This window comes from Adiantum capillus-veneris, chromosome 13 (genome assembly GCF_014529385.1).
Source record: "Adiantum capillus-veneris isolate H3 chromosome 13, ASM1452938v2, whole genome shotgun sequence".
NCBI classification, from domain to species: domain Eukaryota; kingdom Viridiplantae; phylum Streptophyta; class Polypodiopsida; order Polypodiales; family Pteridaceae; genus Adiantum; species Adiantum capillus-veneris.
In genome coordinates, this window is record NC_140943.1 from 139,977,447 (window position 1) to 140,000,806 (window position 23,360).

At 44.7% G+C, this 23,360-nt stretch overlaps 1 protein-coding gene and 2 pseudogenes across 2 annotated transcripts in view; 2 read left to right on the forward strand and 1 right to left on the reverse strand.

The window, feature by feature from the left end:
• MDAR6 (monodehydroascorbate reductase 6) overlaps nucleotides 1–22,206 on the reverse strand; it is a 45,361-nt gene extending 23,155 nt beyond the window's left edge. Inside the window, exons 1-11 of one of the 2 annotated variants that reach the window (XM_086527474.1) lie at nucleotides 22,049–22,206; nucleotides 21,579–21,729; nucleotides 20,704–20,803; nucleotides 20,460–20,537; nucleotides 20,309–20,380; nucleotides 20,113–20,231; nucleotides 2,908–2,992; nucleotides 1,153–1,242; nucleotides 967–1,068; nucleotides 219–308; nucleotides 52–132 (exon numbers count right to left, since the gene is read on the reverse strand). In XM_086527474.1, coding sequence (XP_086383600.1) covers nucleotides 52–132; nucleotides 219–308; nucleotides 967–1,068; nucleotides 1,153–1,242; nucleotides 2,908–2,992; nucleotides 20,113–20,231; nucleotides 20,309–20,380; nucleotides 20,460–20,537; nucleotides 20,704–20,803; nucleotides 21,579–21,729; nucleotides 22,049–22,082 — 1,002 coding nt within the window. In that variant the 5' untranslated portion in view covers nucleotides 22,083–22,206. The other variant, XM_086527475.1, reaches the window with a different exon arrangement.
• On the forward strand, nucleotides 5,361–14,657 carry LOC147444970 (uncharacterized; annotated as a pseudogene).
• Nucleotides 14,715–20,106, forward strand: LOC147444971 (uncharacterized; annotated as a pseudogene).
• Nucleotides 22,207–23,360: the final 1,154 nt, after the last annotated feature.

Here is a 23,360-nt window from a genome sequence, read left to right on the forward strand (position 1 = left end):
CTTCCCAAACTGCATCACACAAGCTGGCAAGTGAAAATACACGATAGTCACCTCGATGCCTCCCTCAGCCATTCGAAGACCTGACTCGAGAAAAGGACCGACTGCAGGTTTAGCACCGATGCCAACCACTACCTACACAATGCAAAAGTCCAGTCACTATTGGCCTCAATTACACACATGGAAGAGTCCCACACTATTTAGGCAGAAGAGGCTCTCACTGTATCAGCATCAAGGACTGTTCCATCAGACAATTCAACTGCAGAGACCTTTTCACCGTCTTTTGAGACGATCTCCTTGACAGTTACACCCTACAAGACACATCCCCACTTCTAACATTCATACCACTTCATTAAGAACAATCAGATAATAGGTGTATCGTTCATAAAGCATTCATGAGCCTATGATATTATTGACACAGCGAAAGAGCTGACAATAACTTTATTTCCAAAGGGAGATAGGTAACTCAGGCTTTGAAAATTACTTTCTACTAAAGGTCCAAATTTGACAATAATATAGTATAACTCTCCTCAGTGCTTCAAGTCAATTCAAACTTTTGCGTGCATGCCTCATAAAAATAGACTCCTTTGGAAAACATTTTAAAAACTTTTAGAGATGAAAAACTCAAGGAAAGTCTCCTTGCTACTGAATGTTCGTCTGAGCTGTTACTATGTTCTTCTCTATCACTCAATTCATTTCGGCTTGACCACATCTATAAGTTTTAGATAGTCTTTCCTTTTTGAACATTAATGTCATGAAGGAAAGAAATCCTTCAACCATTAAATTCAGTAAGATACCTGCAGCACTCCTATATTGTAAATGTGGTTTTAACGATACCACAGTTAGTGACCTGTGCAAATTTAAAAACAAATCTGCGTTTTGAAAGAAACCTAAATAGAGTATTCAAGCTCTAGTTAATTACAAACTCTTTATGTAAAGTCAAAATTCGAGCACATTGAGATCCACTACCTTATTGAATTTAACACCTTTGTTCCTGAAAAGTTCTTCATACTTCTCTGCTATTGATGGAGTAAAAAGCCGTGGCATGATATGAGGCTCTGGAAAAACCATCTGCACAGAAACATAAAGAGAATCATTTTTCTGAAACGTTGATGTCAAAAGCTGGCTATTCCAACAGGTTGCAGATTGACAAACCGTAGTATCTATGCTCCAAGCTGTAGCTGCAGCAGCAACTTCCATTCCAATATATCCTCCTCCAATGACCACCAGTTTCTTGCATTTTTGCTGTACAGACATGCAGCCGCCTTATCAGAAGTAGCCAAACATGCTAAAATTTATTATAAAAGGTACCTCCATTGGTCTACACATCACAACAAAGGCACAGGATTGCTGATAACCTTCATCACCTGGCTTAAGCCAGTACCCTCAGAGACTATTGAATTAGATGGTTTGAGGAAAGACTCAAATTCACTTATAAAGATTAAATGCGCTCATAATAGTCATCTAAAAGGCAATATAGCCCCACCAGCATAATCGAGCATAGTTATTATCGTGTAATGCTCATTGTCAGCTTGAGCAATTGAGAGAGTGCTACAGAGAATTTGTCTTATTTAAGGGAGGAAAACTGCTATGCCTAAAGAAAACCTGTCCGTGCAGTTTGCAGATTAGTTTTTTGACACTCTTTATTTGCTAATATGCGCCTTGCTATTATGAGAAACGCCAATTCAAAGACGCCCTAAGCTGTAAGCAAATAAATTGGTGGGTGTTCTTATGCCCCACAATTGTCTAATTTTCGAACACTGATCCTGGCACAGGCAATACAGTCTAGCCAGTGTTTGTATCAATGTTAGTTTGAGGCATGCACTATGTGTGAGTCCATGGATCACCTGTGCATGACTTGACCCACACATGCTTTATGTGTTTGATGTAATTAACTATGCAAAAGTAATTGACTGATGTACTTGCTGTAACAAAATATACTCCTGTAAAATATCAATCTTCAAAACGATTCTAATGCTTAGAGTTTCTGCGTGTCTCGTTCCAGTTGTTCTATTGCATGCCAGATATTGGATCCCTCCAGAGCGGACAATGTAGGATACAGGTTGCAGAAAGGAGGCACACAGCAAGGCTCCAAATAATGGTTTTCCAATGTGGACCCTCTTCTCCGCAAGAATACACAGGCACACCATATTAGGATTTTTCCCTGTTAATGCTCTAATCTGAGAGAGTCTAGAAAGAAAGAAAATCTCTTAAAGGCCAAAATGGCCCATGATCAGAACAAGGTACAAATGATGATCATATTTGTCATCATGAAGTCTCCCACTGGTCCATTGTATCCCAACAATGGGTCCCTCCTTTTACCGTAGAGACTGGGGCCCCAAATTTCCGTACCTTAAGAGGAAAGTTGGTGTAACCAGTGTATCAAACAGCCATAGTTTTGTGTGTGGCTCCTGAAACTGTATCTATGGACATTGTCTTTCACGTGTTAAACCTGCGTGCAAGAATGGTCTTTGTTGCCTGCTTCATAGAAAACTGTGGCCCTTTGGAAGTAAACTCCCAAGGACACATAGGATTGTACATACTCTTTTCAGAAAGTGAATTCCGATTGTGATCTGGTTCCCCATGTTTGTGTGGTGTTGAACATCTTAGAAGAGCTAAATTACATAATACGCCCAAAAACGTGCAGTAAAGTAAGTGTGCATCACATGTATATTCCAATATGCTTTCATTGAGATATATAATTTGTTTATATCCATCACACCAAACTGGGAGAAAACAATTCCAATACTATACAAATTAAGAGCAATATTTCAACATTGTCAAGCACAGGGACTTCTAAGATTAAGATGACTGCAAAGAGCAGGCAAGACGAGAGACCAAAAGGATTGGTTAAAGCTTGCATATTTATCCCAATATTCAACAGTCAAGTGTCAAAAATTGTTAACTCACAAGAGCTTCAACCAATGCATCTGCATCTGCAACGTCGCGTATATATTGGACACCCTGAAGAGCCCCCCCAATCGCCTTTGGCAACCTGCAAACCATGCAACCAAAACTTCAAAACCAACTTTCAAATAGTTGCACCTTGAAACCCACAGGTTGCACGTTGCTAAACGCAAGTTTACAATAGACCTTTGGACACATGAAATTATCAATCTAAGAGAATTGTCTGCAAGCCTGTGTGCACCTACACCAACTCTATGAAGTTACTTGAGGTTGATTGAGCTATTCTTGGACCTTAAAGTTTGTCTTTACGATGCTAGGAATGGAGATCTATGTATCTTTAGATTGCGGTCTTCTGAAGCATTCCTAGCACCTTTCTACTTGTGTCCTGCAACAAGGGTAATGAATGATAATTATGCAAACCTTTCTGCCCGAGTGCAAGGATGGGTTCAGAGTCAATGTACAAGTGGCATTGTACCCTCCTAGCCCTATTCACGACTTGAAAAATGTCAAAAAAAAAAAGGGATAATGCTATTTAAAGGCTGCTGCTCGAGTTTTGGGGGTTGTTTCCTGGGTGTTTTGCCTCTAAGGAGAAAGAGCTTCTTTGTGGCTGTAACTGGCCTTGTAAGGTTGTTCTCATGTGCTTTGGTCCTTGGTAGGACCAAGATTTTGTCTGGTATCTCAGTTCTGGGCCGCATTGTGAGGGCACCCTGAGTTGGGCTTTTGACCCCTCATGTTCCACTTAGTTATGGGTTTATGGGTGAGTTCGGGAGTTGGGCAGCTAACGTGCACCCCTAAGTGTACCTTATGATCCTAGAGGTGTGTACAAAGACGACCTGTTATAGACTTGGGCACCCCAAGTCGCTAATCTTGCACAATAGAGTAGAGAATCACTTAAAATACTTCACAACTTTATCACACTTTTTAATAGTAGAGTCGACACGGCCCAGCGTCCAAGGTATTGGCCCCAAAATCTGGCGCCCCTTTCGCTATTTATTTTTATAATAATGCTTTAGCAAAGTTACAACTCTCAAGGGACCTCTGCTCTCAAATTGCGCGTCCAGATGCTCTGCAGAGTGAGGCCCGAAGGGTTCTATTTATTCTTACAAGGGATGCCCCAAAAGCAGAGCCCCAAAAGCATTCAATTCAAAAGCATTAACCCAAAAGCATCTGATCCAAAAACGTCCCCAAAAGCAACCAACGCAAATGGGCGGAAATCCGTACAGCCTGCCACGTGGCATGTCAACACAAAACGCGGAGATCCTTACAACTGCCACGTCAGCATGCTAGCGCGATTCACGGGATTCTGTACAATTCTGCCACGTCATTTGGTTCGTCCGGGCAGTACTGCCAAGTCAACATTTTGTGACATACCCCCTCTTGAAAGAATTCTAATCGCCCTCAATTACATCTACAAAATCAAACATAAGCTATAGACCAGTTCGGTAGACACCGACTCTAAGTACCAACGCACTAGATGACACAAATATAGCACTTGAACAAAGACGATAGTCACATCACATTCAAAATTCAAACCATCACATAGAATCCATCCAGATGTAGGACCATGATTCCTGGCAACGTATTTAGCAATCGGATCTAGATCCACACCAGACCTCACTAATGTCGGATTAACTAATCCTTATTGGGATCATGTCCATAGACTTCTCAAGACCGAAATGCTGCAATCATTTCATCAATCATTCCATCTTTCAATCCTGCACTCAAACACAATCACATGTGTGAGTAATCATTTCAGGAATTCAGGTTTATCAATCAGACATTGAGTTCATACTCAACAAAGTGTTTCATTCAGTTCTAGTCATCTTATCGCTATGTGGCTGGCCACGTAACCAATGTTGTTTAATCCACAAAAATGTGAAAAACAAAGGAATAAGAATATATTATATTTTTTTTTGTTAAAGATTTCTCAACAAACAAAGAGGGACATACTTCTTTACACACATCACTATGCTAAGCATATCAGCCTCGTCTAAGAAGTCCAAAGTTACTAGCTTGACCCAAACAAATGTAAATGTATTGCACACATATCCTTTTCTATTTTTAATATCTCATAATACAAAAAACCTAATTTCTTTCAAAACCTCTATCCATGCGTCCAATCTTTGATTTTCATCCCACATGTATAGCATTTTACCAAACAAGTGATCCCAAGATGTGTCTTTAATCTCTGCTTCAAAATCATCATTCAATTCTTGCCATAACGAATCTCATGTCTGCAAGATTTTTTGTCGATGGAATGATGATGATGATGAATGATTGAATGAGACTATGCTGAGACCATCAAGAGTTCCCAAGGGATGCTCCATCACCTCCACACAAAAAAGCCCTCTTTATATTATATTTCTTTCATCCATTATTCATCTTGTAAATTGCAATCGCCATCCCCCCCCCCCCCCCCCCCCCCCCTCTCTCTCTCTCTCTCTCTCTCTCTCTCTCTCTCTCTCTGCTTTGATGCACCTAGATCCCTGTGTAGCCATCTCATCCCTCGGGAACTTTTGATGCGCTCACCACAGTATCCAATCATCCCATTCATATGGGAATCTTGATGTACTAGAATCTTATTTCATCGTTCATCGTTCCTCATGCATCAGCATTCAGATTTCAAAACAAAATTCATCATTTTTATCTTGAATCGACAATTCATTCTTGAGCTGCCGTTGCTCCCAATTGCTTTCAAATGCAAATTCCTTGCCATGTCATCCTCGATTTCACCTGCAAAACATGCAAAATTTCAAGCAAATGGTCCACCTCGTTGCAAAAGAGTCGATGTCCGGCTCCATGCTTCCAAATGCTTTCATATGCATGTTCCTCGCTCCTAGTAGTTATCTGCACACAGATAACAAGAGCTTCAAAAAACATTAATTCCACGCATACTAATTTTTTTTGCAAAAACTCTAATTTTCCAAAGTTATTGGATATAAGATTTGTTCGCGTCAATGCGTAGAGCTTGTTGAGAGAATCCACTTTGACTTCTGCCGCATATCCAAATTCTCAACCGTTGAAGAGACTTTCAAAGGTCTTCTGGCAACCTTTCTTGCCGAAAATTTGTCGCATTCTTCATTTTTTTCGTCAGTTTCCCACCGGATTTCAACATTTCTTTGCCTTCCCACCGAGAGATGTTATCTCTGTCAGATTCTCCACGAGAACCCATGTGTAATCTGGGATTCTTTATGGCTTATGCCCTATAAGACAAAGTGATGAAACATGAGCACGCCCAATGCACGATGAAGTAAGGGTGGGAGTGGCTAATAAGTCCGAGGCCAGGGCGTGAAGATTCTTTGATAAAATTTTCACAGTGCAAAAGTGCTATGTCTGCTTTTTGGTAGGATCGGTATGCGAAGCACACACCTGAAGCTCTGATACCACTGTTATAGACTTGGGCACCCCAAGTCGCTAATCTTGCACAACAAAGCAGAGAATCAATTAAAATACTTCACAACTTTATCAAACTTTTTAAAAGTAGAGTCTACACAACCCGACATAGTTCCGTGCCCAGTGGTATTGGCCCCAAAATCTAGAGCCCCTTTCAATATTTATTTTTATATTAACGCTTGAGCAAAGTTGTAACTCCCAAGGGACCTCTGCTCTGAGACTCTGCATCCAGATGCCCTATAGAGTGAGGCCCAAAGGGTTCTATTTATTCTTACAAGGGATGCCCCAAAAGCATCTGGTCTAAAAACTGTCCCCAAAAGCGACCAGCGCAAATGGCAGAAATCCATACAGCCTGACACGTGGCGTGTCAGCGCAAAACGCAGATCCGGGTAGTATTGCCACGTCATCATTTTGTGACACGACCTAAATGGAAGTTGTGTATGGAAGCAAAACCAACAACGCAAGAAATGGAACCATGTAATCCCTTGTTCCATAGTGGACAATGTAGACGTACTAGACTAGCCTCTCAAGAAACGATGTCATTGCTCCTCGAGTGGCCTTGGAGTCAACTGAAGCATCCCACTAACTTCAAAGTGTCAGAAATCTCGGACCATATACCGCTGAGTGTGTCAGCCATGATAGTGGGCTCTCTACTAAGAAGATGCATACAGTAAGCCTTCCAAAGCTGCTAGAGAGTAATGGCACAGATGGTGGGAAAACTAATCTCTCGTGCATGCAAAGTTGAAAGCATGAATAAGAGCAGGAAGCCTGTCCAATGTGCCATGTCTATAGCCCATCTCTGTCACCAAGAAAGCAAAATCAACACCCCTCATTGTAAGGTGCAAGCCTGAAAACTGTAATAGTCAACAAATTGTTACCAAAACCGAGTACTTGACACAACAAAGCACAAATTGCACGCCAACTCAGAAGAACAAACGGGCAAATGCATAGACGATGTTGTATACTCTCATCCACCTGTATCGGGCAACAAATGCATGCAGGATCAACACCACCACTACTAGCCCAAGTCCCATACGACAGGCCATCATGTGCTATCATCCACATGAAGTACGAGATGTGGTGGCTGATCCAAAGATCCCTCAGAGAAGATTAGACATTAGGAAGAGGATGGGGTCTAGGAGGACCTCTTTTGTCACGTGCACATCTAACCCTATGTATACGTGGACAAGCTACTTCATGACATGGGTTCAGTTCAGTTAGATTAGGAAGTGTTCAAGCACTTTTGTGAGTCTGTTCGCAAACCGTGCATGTCCAGACACTTAGAGTACATGCATATCCTCTGGTTGCGCACAGCATGATCATCAGATTTCCATCAGAACCCATCAGGAGCATTTTTACAGTGCATAGACCTATTTTCCCTATTTTTGACATTTTTTACTTATTATTTGTAAGTGACTTTTGTTGGGAACTAGGTAGGGCAAATTCACTAAGCATGTATATAAGCAAACCTAGCGCTAGCACTTTTTGGCAAAAGAGGCAGTAGGAACTCTGCGTTCGACACGCAACTTCTCAGCAGGACCCCCATCAACAAAGACCTAGCGTTTTTGCTATAGACAACCCAGCGTTTTTGCTATAGACAACCCAGCGTTTTTGCAGTGCAGATCAGCCCGGTGACAGTAAGAAGACAGATCAGCCCTAGCGTTAGCAGATTCCACAGCATGACAACAGATCAGACCTACTGTTAGCAGATTTCCATCGCAAGCACAAAATTCAGCCTAGCGTTTTTGGATCAGCAAGACCAACCAACGTTTTGCAGATCTTCACGACAGAATCTTTAGTTGCCATGAGATTATAAAGGTGATTAACATTTTGACAAATATGTGTACGCCATGTGTGCAAGAATGGTGGGTGTGTAAGAGTGGTCAAAGGATGCACTTTCCCTCCCAAAAAGGAGGTGGACAATTTTATGATTTTCGGCCCTCCATAACTTCCACATATGATCTCCGATTTAAGCGGAGATAATAGATCTGGAATCTACACATCGAGCTCTTTCCACAGATATGCTACATGATATGGTTTTACCCGCTAGATTTTAGATTCCATTTTGGGGGGAAATTTGAATTCAAATAAACTAGCCGTTTTGCCTGTTTGAGTTCAAAAGATGTCCTTTGATTACTTTCTTAACACTAAAGGTTTGACTTCCTTAAACTACCAAGTAAAGAGGCCCTCCTAGACCCCATTCTCTTCCTAATGAACTGAGTCAAAAATGCATGCAACAGACCCTCTTCTAGTGTCTAGCCAATAAAAAATTGGGGTAAGCCTGTAGTCCTGTCTCTACTGGGATAATAAAAAATATGCCAAACAATGCTAGTAGAGAAGGATACACTCAAACTAAGGAGCTCTCTTGCGTTTTCTCTCTTTTTCCCAGCTCTCCTCCACCTGTGATGGTGTATGTTTGAAAGTGCAAAGATGGGCTGATTGGGTTGCTGATTTCCAGCCATTAGTAGGGTGACTTGTGGCTGCATTTCCATCGAGGAGAAGTCTCTTCTTGCTTCTGCATCTAGAGGGGACTGCCGGTGTCTTGCTGCAAAGCTATCATGACGAACCCTTGAGCGAAACCGAGTTGGACACCAAGTATACAAACATTTCTTGACAATTTTCAACAACAAAGCCAAAACAAAAAAAGGCACACAATGAGCCAAAACGGCTGGCCCCTCCCTCAAAGCTTCTCAATATTCGTGGGAGAATTTACATAATATCAAGGGCAATACACTGCTGAACTTCCATACAGATGCAAACGAAACATTAGCATTGCAAACAAGTGAATATCAATCATAATTCTCCAAGCCCTTTGTTCCTTCTAGGGCACTTCAAGGGGCTGAAATCTCATTTTTTACACTATTTATCCGCACTTTGAAGCTTTCCATAGCCATATCTACCTTGGAGAAGCCTATTTTCATCATCCTACACTTTTATCATCTTTTTGGTTGTTCATTTAAAAAAAGTCCGTAAGCTTGCTGAATTCTGTCTTTTCGCACCTCTCAATACCCACCCCTCTTTGGTATAGGTAATGGGAAAGCAACCGAAGACTTTCATTGTGAAGAACTGCATCAGAATTGAAGATTTCAACCATCCAAAAGTTTTCATTGCATACTTTGTTCAGCTTACTTTTGTGTAGCTCTTATCCTACATGCTTGCAAAGATTGTGGCTTCTGTACCGCATGTTTGGTAGACAATTGTGATCAAAAGGAGGAGCATGTGGGCACTTCCAAAAGTAGAGGAAGGAACAAAGCGCTTCGAGAACCAGCATCAACATCTTTTGTTTGCAATGCTAATTTTTCACTTGTTAGTGTTAGAGACCTATGATCTTATCTTCATGGTGCATACTAAGATTGATCAGCTAGAGATTACCAAGCTTACTTCTAGAGAGATGGAGAACAATCAGCAATATCAACGTTCATGATATCATCTTAATGTCAAGACTCACTCCTTTATCTTTTTCAATCGTTCTTTAGAGGCAATTGGACACATTCGGACTGTGGAAAATGTTTGGGAGATTTGCTACACTTGGACGAGGTGTGCAATCAGATGAGCCCTATGAGGAGGGTTGTCCTTAAGGTTCAAATGCCAACTTTAGATCGTCAAAAGTTCACGAAAAAGACAGATTGCATTCGCAAAATGCAAGAGATGCAATAGGTGTATATATACGTACACACTTTTCTTTTGTAAATCTTTGGGATTAATTTAGAAGTGGGAAACCTCAAGGCGAGGAAAACCCACAAAAAAGATCGTATACATAAACACGAAGAAGGCTAAAAGCATTTATAGGAGAGCTGATGCATCTCTAAGGTGATATCACCAACTTTCCATGCAAAGCGTAAAGATTGTCGAAGAGAGAGCTTGAAAAACTGAAAGGGATCTGCATCAAGTTGAAAGAACATGCACCCATTACGTTGACGCCATAGGGCCAATAAGCCCAAAATTTGATCCACATAAAGAAGACCGCAAATCGTTGCAAGGAAGGCGGGAAAATGCTAAAAGCCCAAAACCTTTTGTGGAAGACAATAGAGGGGAAATGGATCCGCATACACATTGCTATGCGGTGAAGAAAATCTCTAGTAATGCAGCAATCCCAAAGCAGGTGACTAACCGTCTCTTCCACAGTCGAACAACGGACACAACGAGAAGAGAGGATATGATGTGCACTGAGAAACGAGCCCACCGGGAGAACTCCAAGCAAGCATCGCCACAGAAACAATCGCTCCTTCAAAGGCAAGTGGCTCTTCCAGAGGGTAGAGTGGCTTCTTCCACCAGGTATCTGACTTGTGCATTGTCCATAGCGCATTAAAATGGTCAACAATCTAGGACCATGGTAGAAGAAGAGCATACACCTGTCTAGCAGAAATAGCGTCAAAGGGTGAATCCCAGAAAAACCAATCAGACATGCAAGCACCATCAGCCAAGGGTGGAATGGGCAACAAGTCAACCAGCATGTGCGAAAGCTCTCTTCAGAGCTGACGGTAATGCATACCCAATCCAAAACATCAAGCTGCAAGGGGAAACTGAAAAGTGTAGCCCATCTCATCAACTACATTACCAACTACTCGAAGGCCACAACAAGAGAGGAAGTATGCCTGGCGAGGCGAACTGTAAGAGAGAATGCTTGACTTCAATGAAGACTCTCCAATCGAAGCGAATTTTCTTCCTGCTGTTGTCAACCATGCCATGATCAATAAATTGTAACCTCTTTTCAAACAGAAGGGACAATTGCTAGGGAGTGAGGGTTGTTTTGTGGCTGTGCCCGGTCAGTGTGAGGTAGGTTTCTCATGTCGGGTTATGTTTAGCTATGTTTAACTTAGGGTTTTGGCTCAATTTCCTAGCCACATAGGCTTCCCTTGCCATTGGGTACCTTTTCCCCTCGGATTCCAGTGCCCTCAAGAGCCTTCTGCCCTTTTCTCCTATTTTTCCCTATTTATGGGATTTATTTCAAGATCGTGGGGCTGAGGACTAAGTCGGGCAGTCAGGGGCAAGACCGATATATGGTGCAGGGGGTCCCACCTCCAGAGGCATGCAGTTCAGCCCCAATGTGGGGCGGCCCTCTCATGGGTGCTCCAGAGGGCAGTAGTAGTAGGATATCGCCGACATGCAGCCCTAGCGTTTTTCACCAACAGCCCCAGCGTTTTTGGTGGGCAGCCACGACGGGGTTTGTAGGTGATAACGGGTTTCTTGTGGGGATGGTCCTTTGCTAGGAGAGATGGGTGGCACATCTTCCCCTTCGAGTTATCCCCTCAAGGCAGCCCATCCCATGGGCATCTCAGCCAGAGGCATAGCACCATCTTTGTGTGCTAGCCTAGGAGAGCAGAGATCCAACTCTCTCTCTCTCTCTCTCTCTCTCTCTCTCTCTCTCTCTCTCTCTCTCTCTCTCTCTCTCTCTCTCTCTCTCTCTCTCTCTCTCTCTCTCTCTCTCTCTCTCTCTCTCCAATTCTTCCTTGATGTCAGGACATGCATCAATGTTGGGGTGATGTTGTCGTCATGTCAATGGTCTCATGTGCAAGACCAGTGGGAAGTGTCAGTAGCAGTCGCACTTGTGTGCACCTTGGGTCTCTCTAGTTGGCATGTCAGTTCTATGTCGGACCACCCGTGGTGTTAGTCCCTCCCCGAATCCATCCTGCACACATGACATGACACAAGCCAAACTCACACCTAGACACACGTAGTCAGCAGACATCAGGCTCACCTCCCAGCCATACAGCCAATACGGGCTCACCCCCGAGCCTGGGAGCCTCCAACCAAGCGGGCTAGCCTCTGCCACACCTATACGGGTAGAGCTGCCAAGGGCCAAGAGTCCATGTGTGGTGATCACACAAGATGTCTCACAAATGAGGCTCAAGTCCTATTTATAGGACTTCATAACCAAAGGGCCATGTTCACATTGGATGGACATAACTGCACGTGCCCATCCTGATGTCTAGGGACGTAACAGGCGGTCACTTGTATGAGCAGCTTGTTATCAGCATGGTAGAGCCTTTCCCATCCATCCATCCATCCATCCATCTCTCTCTCTCTCTCTCTCTCTCTCTCTCTCTCTCTCTCTCTCTCTCTCTCTCTCTCTCTCTCTCTCTCTCTCTCTCTCTCTCTCTCTCTCTCTCTCTCTCTCTCTCTCTCTCTCTCTCTCTCTGCTGCCCTTATCGATGGTGTGACCCCTCTGCTCTCGCGCTGCGCGCAGGTGGTCCCTCTCGTGCTGCCCTCCCCTCGCACTGCTCCCCTGGTCGTGATGCCACAGCCGCGACCTGCTGCCTGCTGCCGTGACCTGCTGCTGCTCGCCCCATTGCTGGTTGCTGCTCCCACACCCGGCGGGCTCCCCCCCCACCTGGCTGCCCATTGCTTCCTCCCCACACCCGGATGCCCTAAGTTCTAACTGCTGCCACACAGAGGTTACAGAGAAAAACAGATAGGGATAAAAAAAATTTTAAAAACAGAGGCAAGCACACAGGACATGACAATGGCAAAAATTGAAGACCTCACGAAGATCGAAGACAAGCTCAACGTTGCCATCAAAGAAAATAAAAAGATGACAAATTCAACACTCACATCCGTCATCAAACGTCTATGCAAACGCCAAAAGGACGGAGAAGCCTACATCAAAGAACGTGAAGCATGGGGGAAAGAGAAGGAAGAATGGGAGATAGAGAGGGTGAAAGAAAAAGACGAATGGCTCAAGGAGGAGGAGGCAATGCGGGAGCAAATCGAGTTCCTCAAAGCCTCGATCGCATCCCTCACCCCCAAGGACGGGGAGCTCAAGGAAGAGGCAAAGGAAGCCCCAAGCCTTGATTGCGAGCATGGAGACCAAGCTAGAGGCTACCAAAGAGGGTTGGGTCGAAGGAGTGAAGAAGAACATCAAGAAGGAGGCGAAGGAAGAGGCACAAAAAGAAGAAGCTCTCATTGTGCACGCCACTCTTGAGGAAGAGAAGATGAGACAAGCCCGGCGTCTCAATGTGCGCATCACCTGCATGGTGGAAAAAGAAGGCTCTACTCCGGAGACCGATGGGAAGACACTATGCAAGAAGCTTGGCTACAAAGAAGAGGAGCCCCTCCCGTTCATCAAATCTTGGAGAGCGGGGATGGACCCCACGAGGAAGAGAGCTCTCATTTTATACTTCCCCTCCGAAGAGGTACGATCCACCTTCCTTCGCAAGAGGGTGATCTTGAGAGGGATTGAAGGCCCCCCCATCTACCTTGATGACGACCTCACACCTATGCAGGTAGCTCATCGCCGGACATGTATGCCGCGAGTACACCAAGCTCACAAAGAGGGGAAGAAGGCTTCATACAAAGACGGCCGGGTCATCATTGATGGCAAGGCCATCCCATAGGGATTCGCGGCCTATGAGACACCAGAAGAGATACATCTTGCAGTCCGGAACTGCAATGGAGATCTATGGACACATCCAGAGAGGCTTGAGGAGGTGAGTCGAGGCAGGGATATCATTCTCTTGATAGAGACACGTGAGAGCACCGACAGGAGCCTACCTCAGGTTCAGGGATTCCATTGGGAGTCACACACACAGAGATTGTACACACCAGCACACTACGAGAGGATCAGGAGGAGTAGCCATACTCTTAAGAGATGGGCTTCAGAACAGAATACAGATTGCTGCACGTGAACCACACGCCAGATATCTTTGGATCCGGCTATAGCTCTCACAAGAGAGCACCATCTACATAGCTTTATGCTACTTCGCCCCTCATGGCTCGAGATTCTCTATGATAGATCGAGAGGACTCCTCACCATACACATACCTCTCAGAGGGGATCATGGAGTACTCCACACTAGGGGAAGTCTTCCTTATGGGAGACTTCAATGCCAGGACAGGCAGGGATCAATGCGAGGCATTTGACACAGAGGACCCACAGCTACTACCCGCCAGATAGGAGGAGGCTACAGCACGAGTTTCAACCGATACTACACATACACTCTACGGCCACCACCTACTCAAACTAGGCTCTCGACACCGTCTCGTTATTTATAACGGGATGGCTCAGTGGCCTACTTCAGGAGGATTGACATGCACACCACATTCAATCACAGTTGGAGGGGGGAGTACAGTAGACTACATCATGGGATCTACTCAGCTCCTTCACCATCCAACCCATACCCATTGGGGCTGACCACACATATCTAGCACTCTCCCTCAAGGGAGACACCCCCACACATACACCCGCCACACGCACCCCACACACCATTCACTTCATACACGAGCTAGCTCCCATTTACTCTGCCCACGTCGAGAACGATCTTCTTTTGCTTCACCCTGCCACCCCACTACCCTTACTCACCTCACACATCACATCCGTTCTTCAGACATCAGCCATCAGCTCATTTCCACACACCACCCACTCTGGTCACAACCCCCCCCCCCCCCCCCCCCCCCCCCCCGGGTGACTATGCCACAGAACCGCTGGTATGATGATGAGTGCAGGGCTCTCTATCGTCGACTACGAGCTCAAAGAGTACTTGGAGAGATCACAGAGAGAGAGGCCAGGAGACAGATGAAGACCCTCACACGCCAGAAGCCGCGGGCCTTTGAGGAGGCACAAGAGCTTGAGCTATACCGCCTATTCATGAGCATGGATAGTGCTGTAGCATGGCGTACTCTACGAGAGCCACGATCGACCACTCCTATTGGGGATCCGCAGACATGGCATGGCTATGCTGAGAGATTGTACGAGGTACCTGGGCAGCCTCACATCCCACTGCCACCCGAGCCTCGCCCTACTAGCTCTTCTTTCTTCACAGCAGGGATGGTACAGAGGGCCATAGACCGCCGACTACAACATGGCCGCTCGACCGACCATACAGGATTGCAAAGTGAGCATCTAATATACATAGCTTCCACTATAGCCCCTTTGATTGCACATGTTTTCAACCAGGTCAACCGGGCTATAGGGGAGGGCTTCCCAGAGGAGTGGACCAGGCACACTATTGTGTGTCTCCACAAATCTGGCGACACCCTGGGCCCAGGGAACTACAGGACCTTCATGATTGGCCAAACCATGGCCAAGCTATACGGGGCAGTACTTGAGGCAGAGCTCGGTTCATATGAAGAGAATGAGGGTCTACGAGCACGCGGCCAAGCATGTTTCCGACGGGCCTTCTCCACTATTGATCACATCTTCATTCTGCTTTGCTTCATTGATGGGGCAAAGGTGCGGAAGAAGAGATTATACTGCTGCTTTGTGGATTTCCGCAAAGCTTTTGATACAATGCCACGAGAGAGGCTCTTCCGATGCCTCCAGAGCTTGGGGATACCATCAGATATGATTTGGGCCATCTATGCACTCTATGAGCAGGTGACTGGGAGGGTACGCTGTTTAGAAGGTTTGTCTGAGGCTATTGCTAGCACCATTGGTGTTAAGTAGGGCTGCCCACTCTCCCCCACTCTATTCGGGCTCTACATCGACGAGATTAGGACTACATTCTACGAGCTGGAGGAGAGGGGTCAGACCTCACAGGTACACCTGTACACATTTTATTATATGCTGATGACATTGTATTGATTTTAGAGTCACCCGAGGGATTACAGCACCACTTGGCTGCCTTGGATGAGTTTTGTACACGCAGGGGTTTGACAGTAAACCCTGGCAAGACCAAGGTCATGATCTTCCACACCTCTCCCATGGTGAGGGCTACAGAAGTATTCACAGCCGTCGGCGGACAGATAGAGGTCGTCACTTCATATGTCTACCTTGGAGTCACATTCACGAGGAGTCACATTCACGAGTTTGCCTGGTCTTTTCTCCATGAGACATGCAGCCACAGACAGACTGACACGGGGGTATGCAGCACTGGCCATGTTAGAGCGGCGATGTCACCAGGCACACTTTCAGGAGCCCCGTACGAAGGGGTGGCTATTTGACACATTAGTCACATCAGCTATGATGTATGCAGTGACAGTTTGGGCCCCATGCCTCACAGACACCCAGTGGAGTGCGGTCGAGAGGCCCCAGGTACGTATGGTCTCGCGATTATTTCGCGGGAAGCCGACACTTCGGCATGACATTATCATAGCAGAGCTAGCGGCACCTCCCATGATAGTAGAGACACTGTTCCAGACTATCTCCTTCATTCAGAGGATGAGAAAGCTTCCAGCTGACAGACTCACACGCAGAGCATTTGAGGCAGCTATACAGACCTCAGAGACAGGGTATGACAGAGCTTGGTACACTCTGGTTAGAGCATGGTTTGACACACTGGACCTAGACATGGACAGACTACCACCCTTTCAGTTTGACCAAGATTCACCCCACATCCGCCTCTCATGTAGTGAGAGGAACATTGTGCTCGGACAGGATCTTTGGCAGCTCTACACCAATCGGACATGGCTCACACCCGACCTGGCATCTAGACGGTCATATTACCGAGATCAGTTACTGGACATACTAGTAGACGGGTTCATTTAGCGACCACGATACATGGATACTTACATGCCTCACAGCTCGAATAGCTATTGGCTAGCTGAGGATTTCCTCACATCGACTAGAGATTGAGACCGGCAGAGCATCAGACACCCTTAGAGATGAGCGGATATGCCGGGTATGCAGAGTAGAGCTAGAGGATGAGGAGCACTTTGTATGCAAATGCAGAGCATATGATGACATTAGAGGCAGATATGAGGGTTTATTCACAGGGCAGCCTACCCTTCGAGAGATCATGGACTCCAGAGATCAGTGCCAGCTGGGGCGATTCTTACTAGAGATACAGAGCCACAGAGATGCCTTACTTGAGTCCAAGACAGCTCAGACAGGAGGGAGACAGACCCAGCTCACTGACTTCTTCGTCTCACGACATCTACCAGCCCCTCCACCACCCGACACACACAGAGGGGTGACTCTTCAGCAGGCTGAAACCTCCAGAGCTAGGAGATGGCCCCGCGCTACAGGCTACCGAGCCCCCATACTTCATCGACGCCAGATTGCGGAGATTCAGACCCGTGATCGCCGAGCCACTGAGGAGAGACGAGCCCGGATGATGGCCGACCCCACTGCAGCCATCCGAGGAACCTTGGCTCCAACTCCACCCATGTACCACATCTTACACCCACCCATTAGCACAAGATGGAGCTAGTTTAGTTAGTCACGCAGATGCATATCATGCTTGTACTACCCTCTTGCATACAGGCTACCATAGCGATAGCGCTCCACACACTCACACTCTCATCATGGAAATTTGTATCAGCTTCATCAGTCGGTTTTTTTCAGCACTTTTGTCTTTCCGATTGACGGAAGACACACCCATGTACATTGATTTGTCTCATAGGCCGATTTCGGCCTTCTAATAGACGTAAAAAATCTCTCTCTCTCTCTCTCTCTCTCTCTCTCTCTCTCTCTCTCTCTCTCTCTCTCTCTCTCTCTCTCTCTCTCTCCGATGTCCTATCTCATTCTATCTCAATGATCGCTCTTCTCCACAGGTGTGCCTTGTTCATGTATGTGTCATTGTAGGTGTTCTAGACCGGAGTCGAGGTGTCCAATGGATCACGAGCCAGTTCGTCTTCATTGCATCTTCCACTGTCACCTTTGACACAAGGATGGGGGCAAGCAGTCAAGTTTGACACATTTTCAGGCTACCGGGACACCCATCGAGCCCTTGAATTCATATAGCATTTTTGGCATCGCCTTCTTAGGAGGTCGTTTCTTGGAACGCTCCAAGGTACAAAGGGCAGCATCTTACTCGAAAGGAAATACACAGACATGGTGGTCTACTCTGTTGTTGCACAGAGAAGCACCCACGAACACGGTAAAATTCAAGAGTTTTCACTGCTACCTCGATAACACAATAATATGAAGATGATGTCATTACGGCTTGGCATCATTTCATAATGAGTAAGGAAAACATCAAATGACTATTGCCAGAGGTTTTTGGATATCTATTTGCCAATATCCTCGTTTTGGAGGATCACGTTGAAGGGCTAGATTAAGCGGTTTTGTTGTGGATTGCCAAAAGAACAGAAGTCTGACTCCATTCAAAGAATTATGGATCATGCCAAGCAAGGTTTAGGTATGCATGCCAGCTCATTGACCTATTTGACGGACAAGCCAGTGTCCACATCAACGGGGAAAGATTCCTCCATGGAACAGAAAGAACCAAGGGAACCAGATGATAGTTCATTAGAAGATTCCTAAGAAGTAAGGAATCAGATGATAGAAGAAGTAAGGGAATCAGTTGATGGTTCATCAGAGAATTCCGACAATTCAGATTGAGCTACAATGGACGGGGGAGGCCAGCGAGGTTACCAACAGGTCACATGGCACAAGAAAAGAACAAAAAGGTCTGCTAGTTCCACTGGATAATTTGGTCGAAGGCACTTTTTGGCTCTCGATGCAAAGTTGATGGTGGAGGAGAACTTTGCAAATTCTCTTCAGTTTTGAGATGTACCTTGAAGCTTATGGATTATTAGCAGCATCTATGCCAAAAGTTACCAATGAATCAAAAGGTTGAATCTGGTGCCATGCGAACTGCACAAGAGGGAAGTCACTCCACTCCTTTATCACAAATTACCTAGATTGAATAAAGTCACTAATTTCTTCTTTGTTTCATCTAGAGAGTGAGGGACATACTGCAGGACAGACTTTAATGCAAAGCTCTTGACATCTAGGCAGCTGACAGAGACGGGTGAGAGTGGATCAGGGCATGCATAGGTGACAAAGTGGTTCAACATACATGGTCTAGATCTAGAGCGGCTCCCGTTTTTTCAGTATGAACCAAACTTGCAATTGTTTCGCCTGTCACACAATGAGAGGAATAGGATCCTCAGACAGGATCCCTAGCAAATTGTACATCTGAGAGACATGGATTACACCGAGACAACCTCTTCCACCGAAGATGCTCTATTACAAAGAGCTGGCTTCATCCAACGGCCAACACATATTCGCAGGTGATTAGACAGGTCAAGGTCACAACTCACAGACTAGAGAATGAGGTCGGGCTGGTGCACAGATTCACAGACTGGAGGGCTTTGGGGCGTCTACAAGTTCGAGTATCTTTGCTTGCTGTAATGTGACCCCTCTCTGAATGTGGGTACGTGGAATTAGAGCAGTCTTTGAAAGAAGTCCGTAAGTTGTGACCGCCACCCTCCACTAGTGTGTGGGTGATAGGAGCGGAGTCTCCATCTGTGAATCTCTAATAAGACACAAAAACCCAGCTATCTCTGGTATTTCGACTCGAATAGCACTCAAAGTGTGGCCTGTTCTGCGAAAAGGGTCGTATACTAGCTCAATATGTCTCATATGTTGGGCATCTGCATACGTAGCGCTCCTTGTTTTCCATCCCACGTCCACATACTTTGTGTCTAGCAGACCAGACATAGGAAGATAGAGCGGGCCTTCTTAGATCTTGCTGTTATGCTACAGGGACTCTTCACTTCTCATCCACCTATGCATGCCCATTCTACATCCCCAATAGTATTGGATGGAGCTCACTAGTCCATTCCATTCCATATTACACCTTCAACAGAAAAATTCATGGTTGACAAAGGACATCTTTCTCTGCCGTTGTATCCCATGGACCGTCAACAATAATCTGTACACAGAGCAATTCAATGCGGGACTTTTGATAGCTTGGCAAAATACATTATTCCTCTGTCAGTATATTCAAGGGCCCATCAACCATACTTTAGGTAATCTTTATATACTATGTAGACCAAACTAGCATGGGATATTTGATAGAACATTTGGGGACATCTTGTTTAAGAACCTAATATTTGCATATGAGATGACCTGAAAGTCATAAACTTGCAGAACAGCCCAAATGCATCCAATTTGAAAAAGGTTAGAAAGATGGTGCACACTTATGCTTGCCTTGCTGCAGTAGCACCAGTTGCAATGATAAGGTTATTATACTGTATGGAGCTTCCTGAAGAGGTTGAGAGTGTTTTAGCACTCACATCCAAGCCCGTGACAGCAACATCATACAGGACCTGGGAAACATTAGAAGTGAGCATACGAACACTTGAAACTCAATACTTTGGCATTGCCTCTGTGCAAAATGACCTACTTCAATCCCTTTCTCCTTGTACCATTCATCAGTCTGCCGGGGCTTTCCTATACCAACACAAGTATGAAATCCCTGGAAAACAACAATGTTTTTATTAAGAACATACAACTAGCTATAATTATTTCCTCCTAAAATGTGTAAAATGCTTAACTGGAAGCCTTGCAGGACTCTTGTCAAGAGGAAAAAGATAGGCCTTTGTCAAGGCAGGTCTCTCATAAGGTGGAACTTTCTGAAAAAGAAATAAGACAACCACCTGGTAAAAAGATCAGAACTAAAAGCTAATACAATTATTTAAACCACTTTAGCAAGCAATCAAAAAGAACCACAATCTCTGAACTTCTTCCTTTGCCTCCATAGAAACTGCAATGGAGCATAAGATATCCAACATATGTTACCTCTTTAGCAACAATGCATATTTTTGAGCCCTCTACACCATGTTCTGTGAAAGCACGGACAGCGTAGCCAGCTGCATTTCCTCCCCCAACAATCACATACCTGAATAACAATGTGCATGAAATTTACAAAAGAGACAAGGAGACATAAATTTATGTCCTACAACAAGATAAAACTTGTTCGTGCATACCATGAACAAAACTTTCAAACCATAGCATTAAAATTTCCCTTCAGTTCTTACTACCTTTTCTTGCAAAAAGACCTTCATCATTCTCGAATCTCAACATGGACATCCTTCAAAATCTCATACTACGATCTTCCAAATGTTTTTATTTTCAGTTTTGACACTTGGAACAGCACGAACACCATATGAAAACAAGCTAAGGACGAAAACCAGCAAGAGCTGTATGTATCGTCTGGAAACTACTCAAATACTTCATTGGACATAGTATGCAGGTGTAGGCAATTCTTGCAAGCATCCATGCAAGTGTAGGTATTTCAAAAAAGATAATTGGTAACTAAGCCTCTGTGAGCAGCTTTGTATATTTATGATGAATTTTCTGAATTCCCACCCAAGAACAGTACATTCACAGCATTTGATGTGTGTCTTTTTTTCAATTGCAAGCTGCATCATCAGTCAAGCCACCTCATCTCAATAGTAAAACAAACATTGACTGCATTCTTAGTCAAGTTCCCCTCCTACCAGCCAATGTGATTGCCTTGAACAAGCTCTTTTCTCAGATGCAATGTGAACAGCTAGAATGAGACTGGTGAAATCTGTGAACATACGACAGTATGGTAGCATTGAGATACAATGCCATGGACGGTAACCATGCACTCTATGAATTCAAAGAGAGAGAAGAACAGGGAAACATACTCTTTGCTCAGATCAGCATTAGCAGCACAGTTAACGGTGGCAAAATGAGAGACCCTGGGGCACACCCCCTGCGTGCCCTGCCTCAATGAAGAGCGAAGTTGGTTTCGCTGGCACGGTTGTGGGCACCACAATGAAGCCCCCTGTCGAACTCCTGCCATTGCCATAGTCAGTTAGGGCAAAGTTTTTCCCACCTAGTCGATGGGCAGCAGATAAAGCTCTCCCTTTCACAAGCCTAACCTGCAGAAGCTCTCCGAGGAGAAAAAGTACCCTATGAAGCTCTGCTTTCTACTATGGATGCGGATGGATTACCTAAAACTGCAAATGTAGTGCAGGAGACCCCCCAGAAAAACATGAGCTCTGTGATCAGCGTAAGGAATATTCCTTGACCCCAATATTGTGTGCGCGCGAAGGGTTTGTGTGTGTGTGTGTGTGTGTGTGTGTGTGTGTGTGTGGAGAGAGAGAGAGAGTACCTCGCAGACGTGAGAGAGCGGCCAAGGTGCACATTGCCTTTTGAACGCAAAAATTGCTCCACGATACGCCTGTGAGAGAGAGAGAGAGAGAGAGAGAGAGAGGAGAGCGCGCCCGCGCGTGTGAAGAGCGAGGAGAGCTGCGTGTGCGTGTAGGGGGGAGAGAGAAAGAAAGAGAGAGATGCCACTTGGCAAGCCCATACATTTCTTCCGAGAAATTTCACAATTTGCATTTCTTAAAGCTTTTAACTTTCCACCTTGCAATGGCTTTTGAGTTCCCCAAAGGACATGTAAGCTCTAAAATCCAAAACATCTGTTATATGAGATGAGGCAAACTGCTCTCCTTCAATATATTCTACCTTCATAGTTGCCCTTTCAGGTCTTGCCTCTTTCGAATTAAGAACCCCTTCCCACCACTAGGTTTTGCCAAACGATCAACATTAGCCAATGAACTACTAAAAACCCAACTAAATAAACTTACTTGGTATTATTTGGACTTACCCTTTGTTGGTAGATTCACTAGAAGCATTATGCCACTCTTTGATGATGACATTCCTATGCAAAATGATCTAAGATGTGCACACATCCAAAGCTTACATAAAGTAATGACCACAGAAGGGGTTTAACTTAAGCAGTCAACAAGTCTTGATTGGTGCCAAACATAGGCACCTTTTGTAAGGCAGTTGCATAGCAGTGAAGGATGGCGTAATGAACAAGTTATTATCTTTAAACTACCTTCTTTAATGTATATCCTAGTTTGGGACTCAATAAATACAGTACTGCCTTCAGATTACAAGGTGTGAAAACAGTTCAAACAAACAATAGATTGATTGATCTAACTCCTCTTTTAACTTAAGAACACCAACCCCATACTGGACAACTTTAAGGGGGAGAGAGAATTCTAAGAACTTCATGAATATGCCATGTAAAACTATTGAAACCCCAACAAAAGGAAACTTCTTTGGTATTAATGGACTTATTACCTTTTTCCTCAATCTTGCAAGAGCATTATCCCACTCTTTCATGATGGCATTTTCATGTAAAATGTTGTAAACAAAAGTAGCTTACGATTCAAAACTTGAACTTAAGCAAACGACAATTGATTCGTGACAAACATTGGCACCTTTTTGAAGGTAGTTGCTTCAATGTTGGTTGGAATTGAAGGATGGCTAAGCCAACAAACTGTTATTGTTAAACTACCTTGTCTACTCTAAATCCTAAGTTGGGACTCAAAAATGCAATGTTACTTTACAAGGTGTGGAGATAGTTATCAAAATTAGAAGAAGATTGGTCGATGTCACTCTCAATTGTAAAG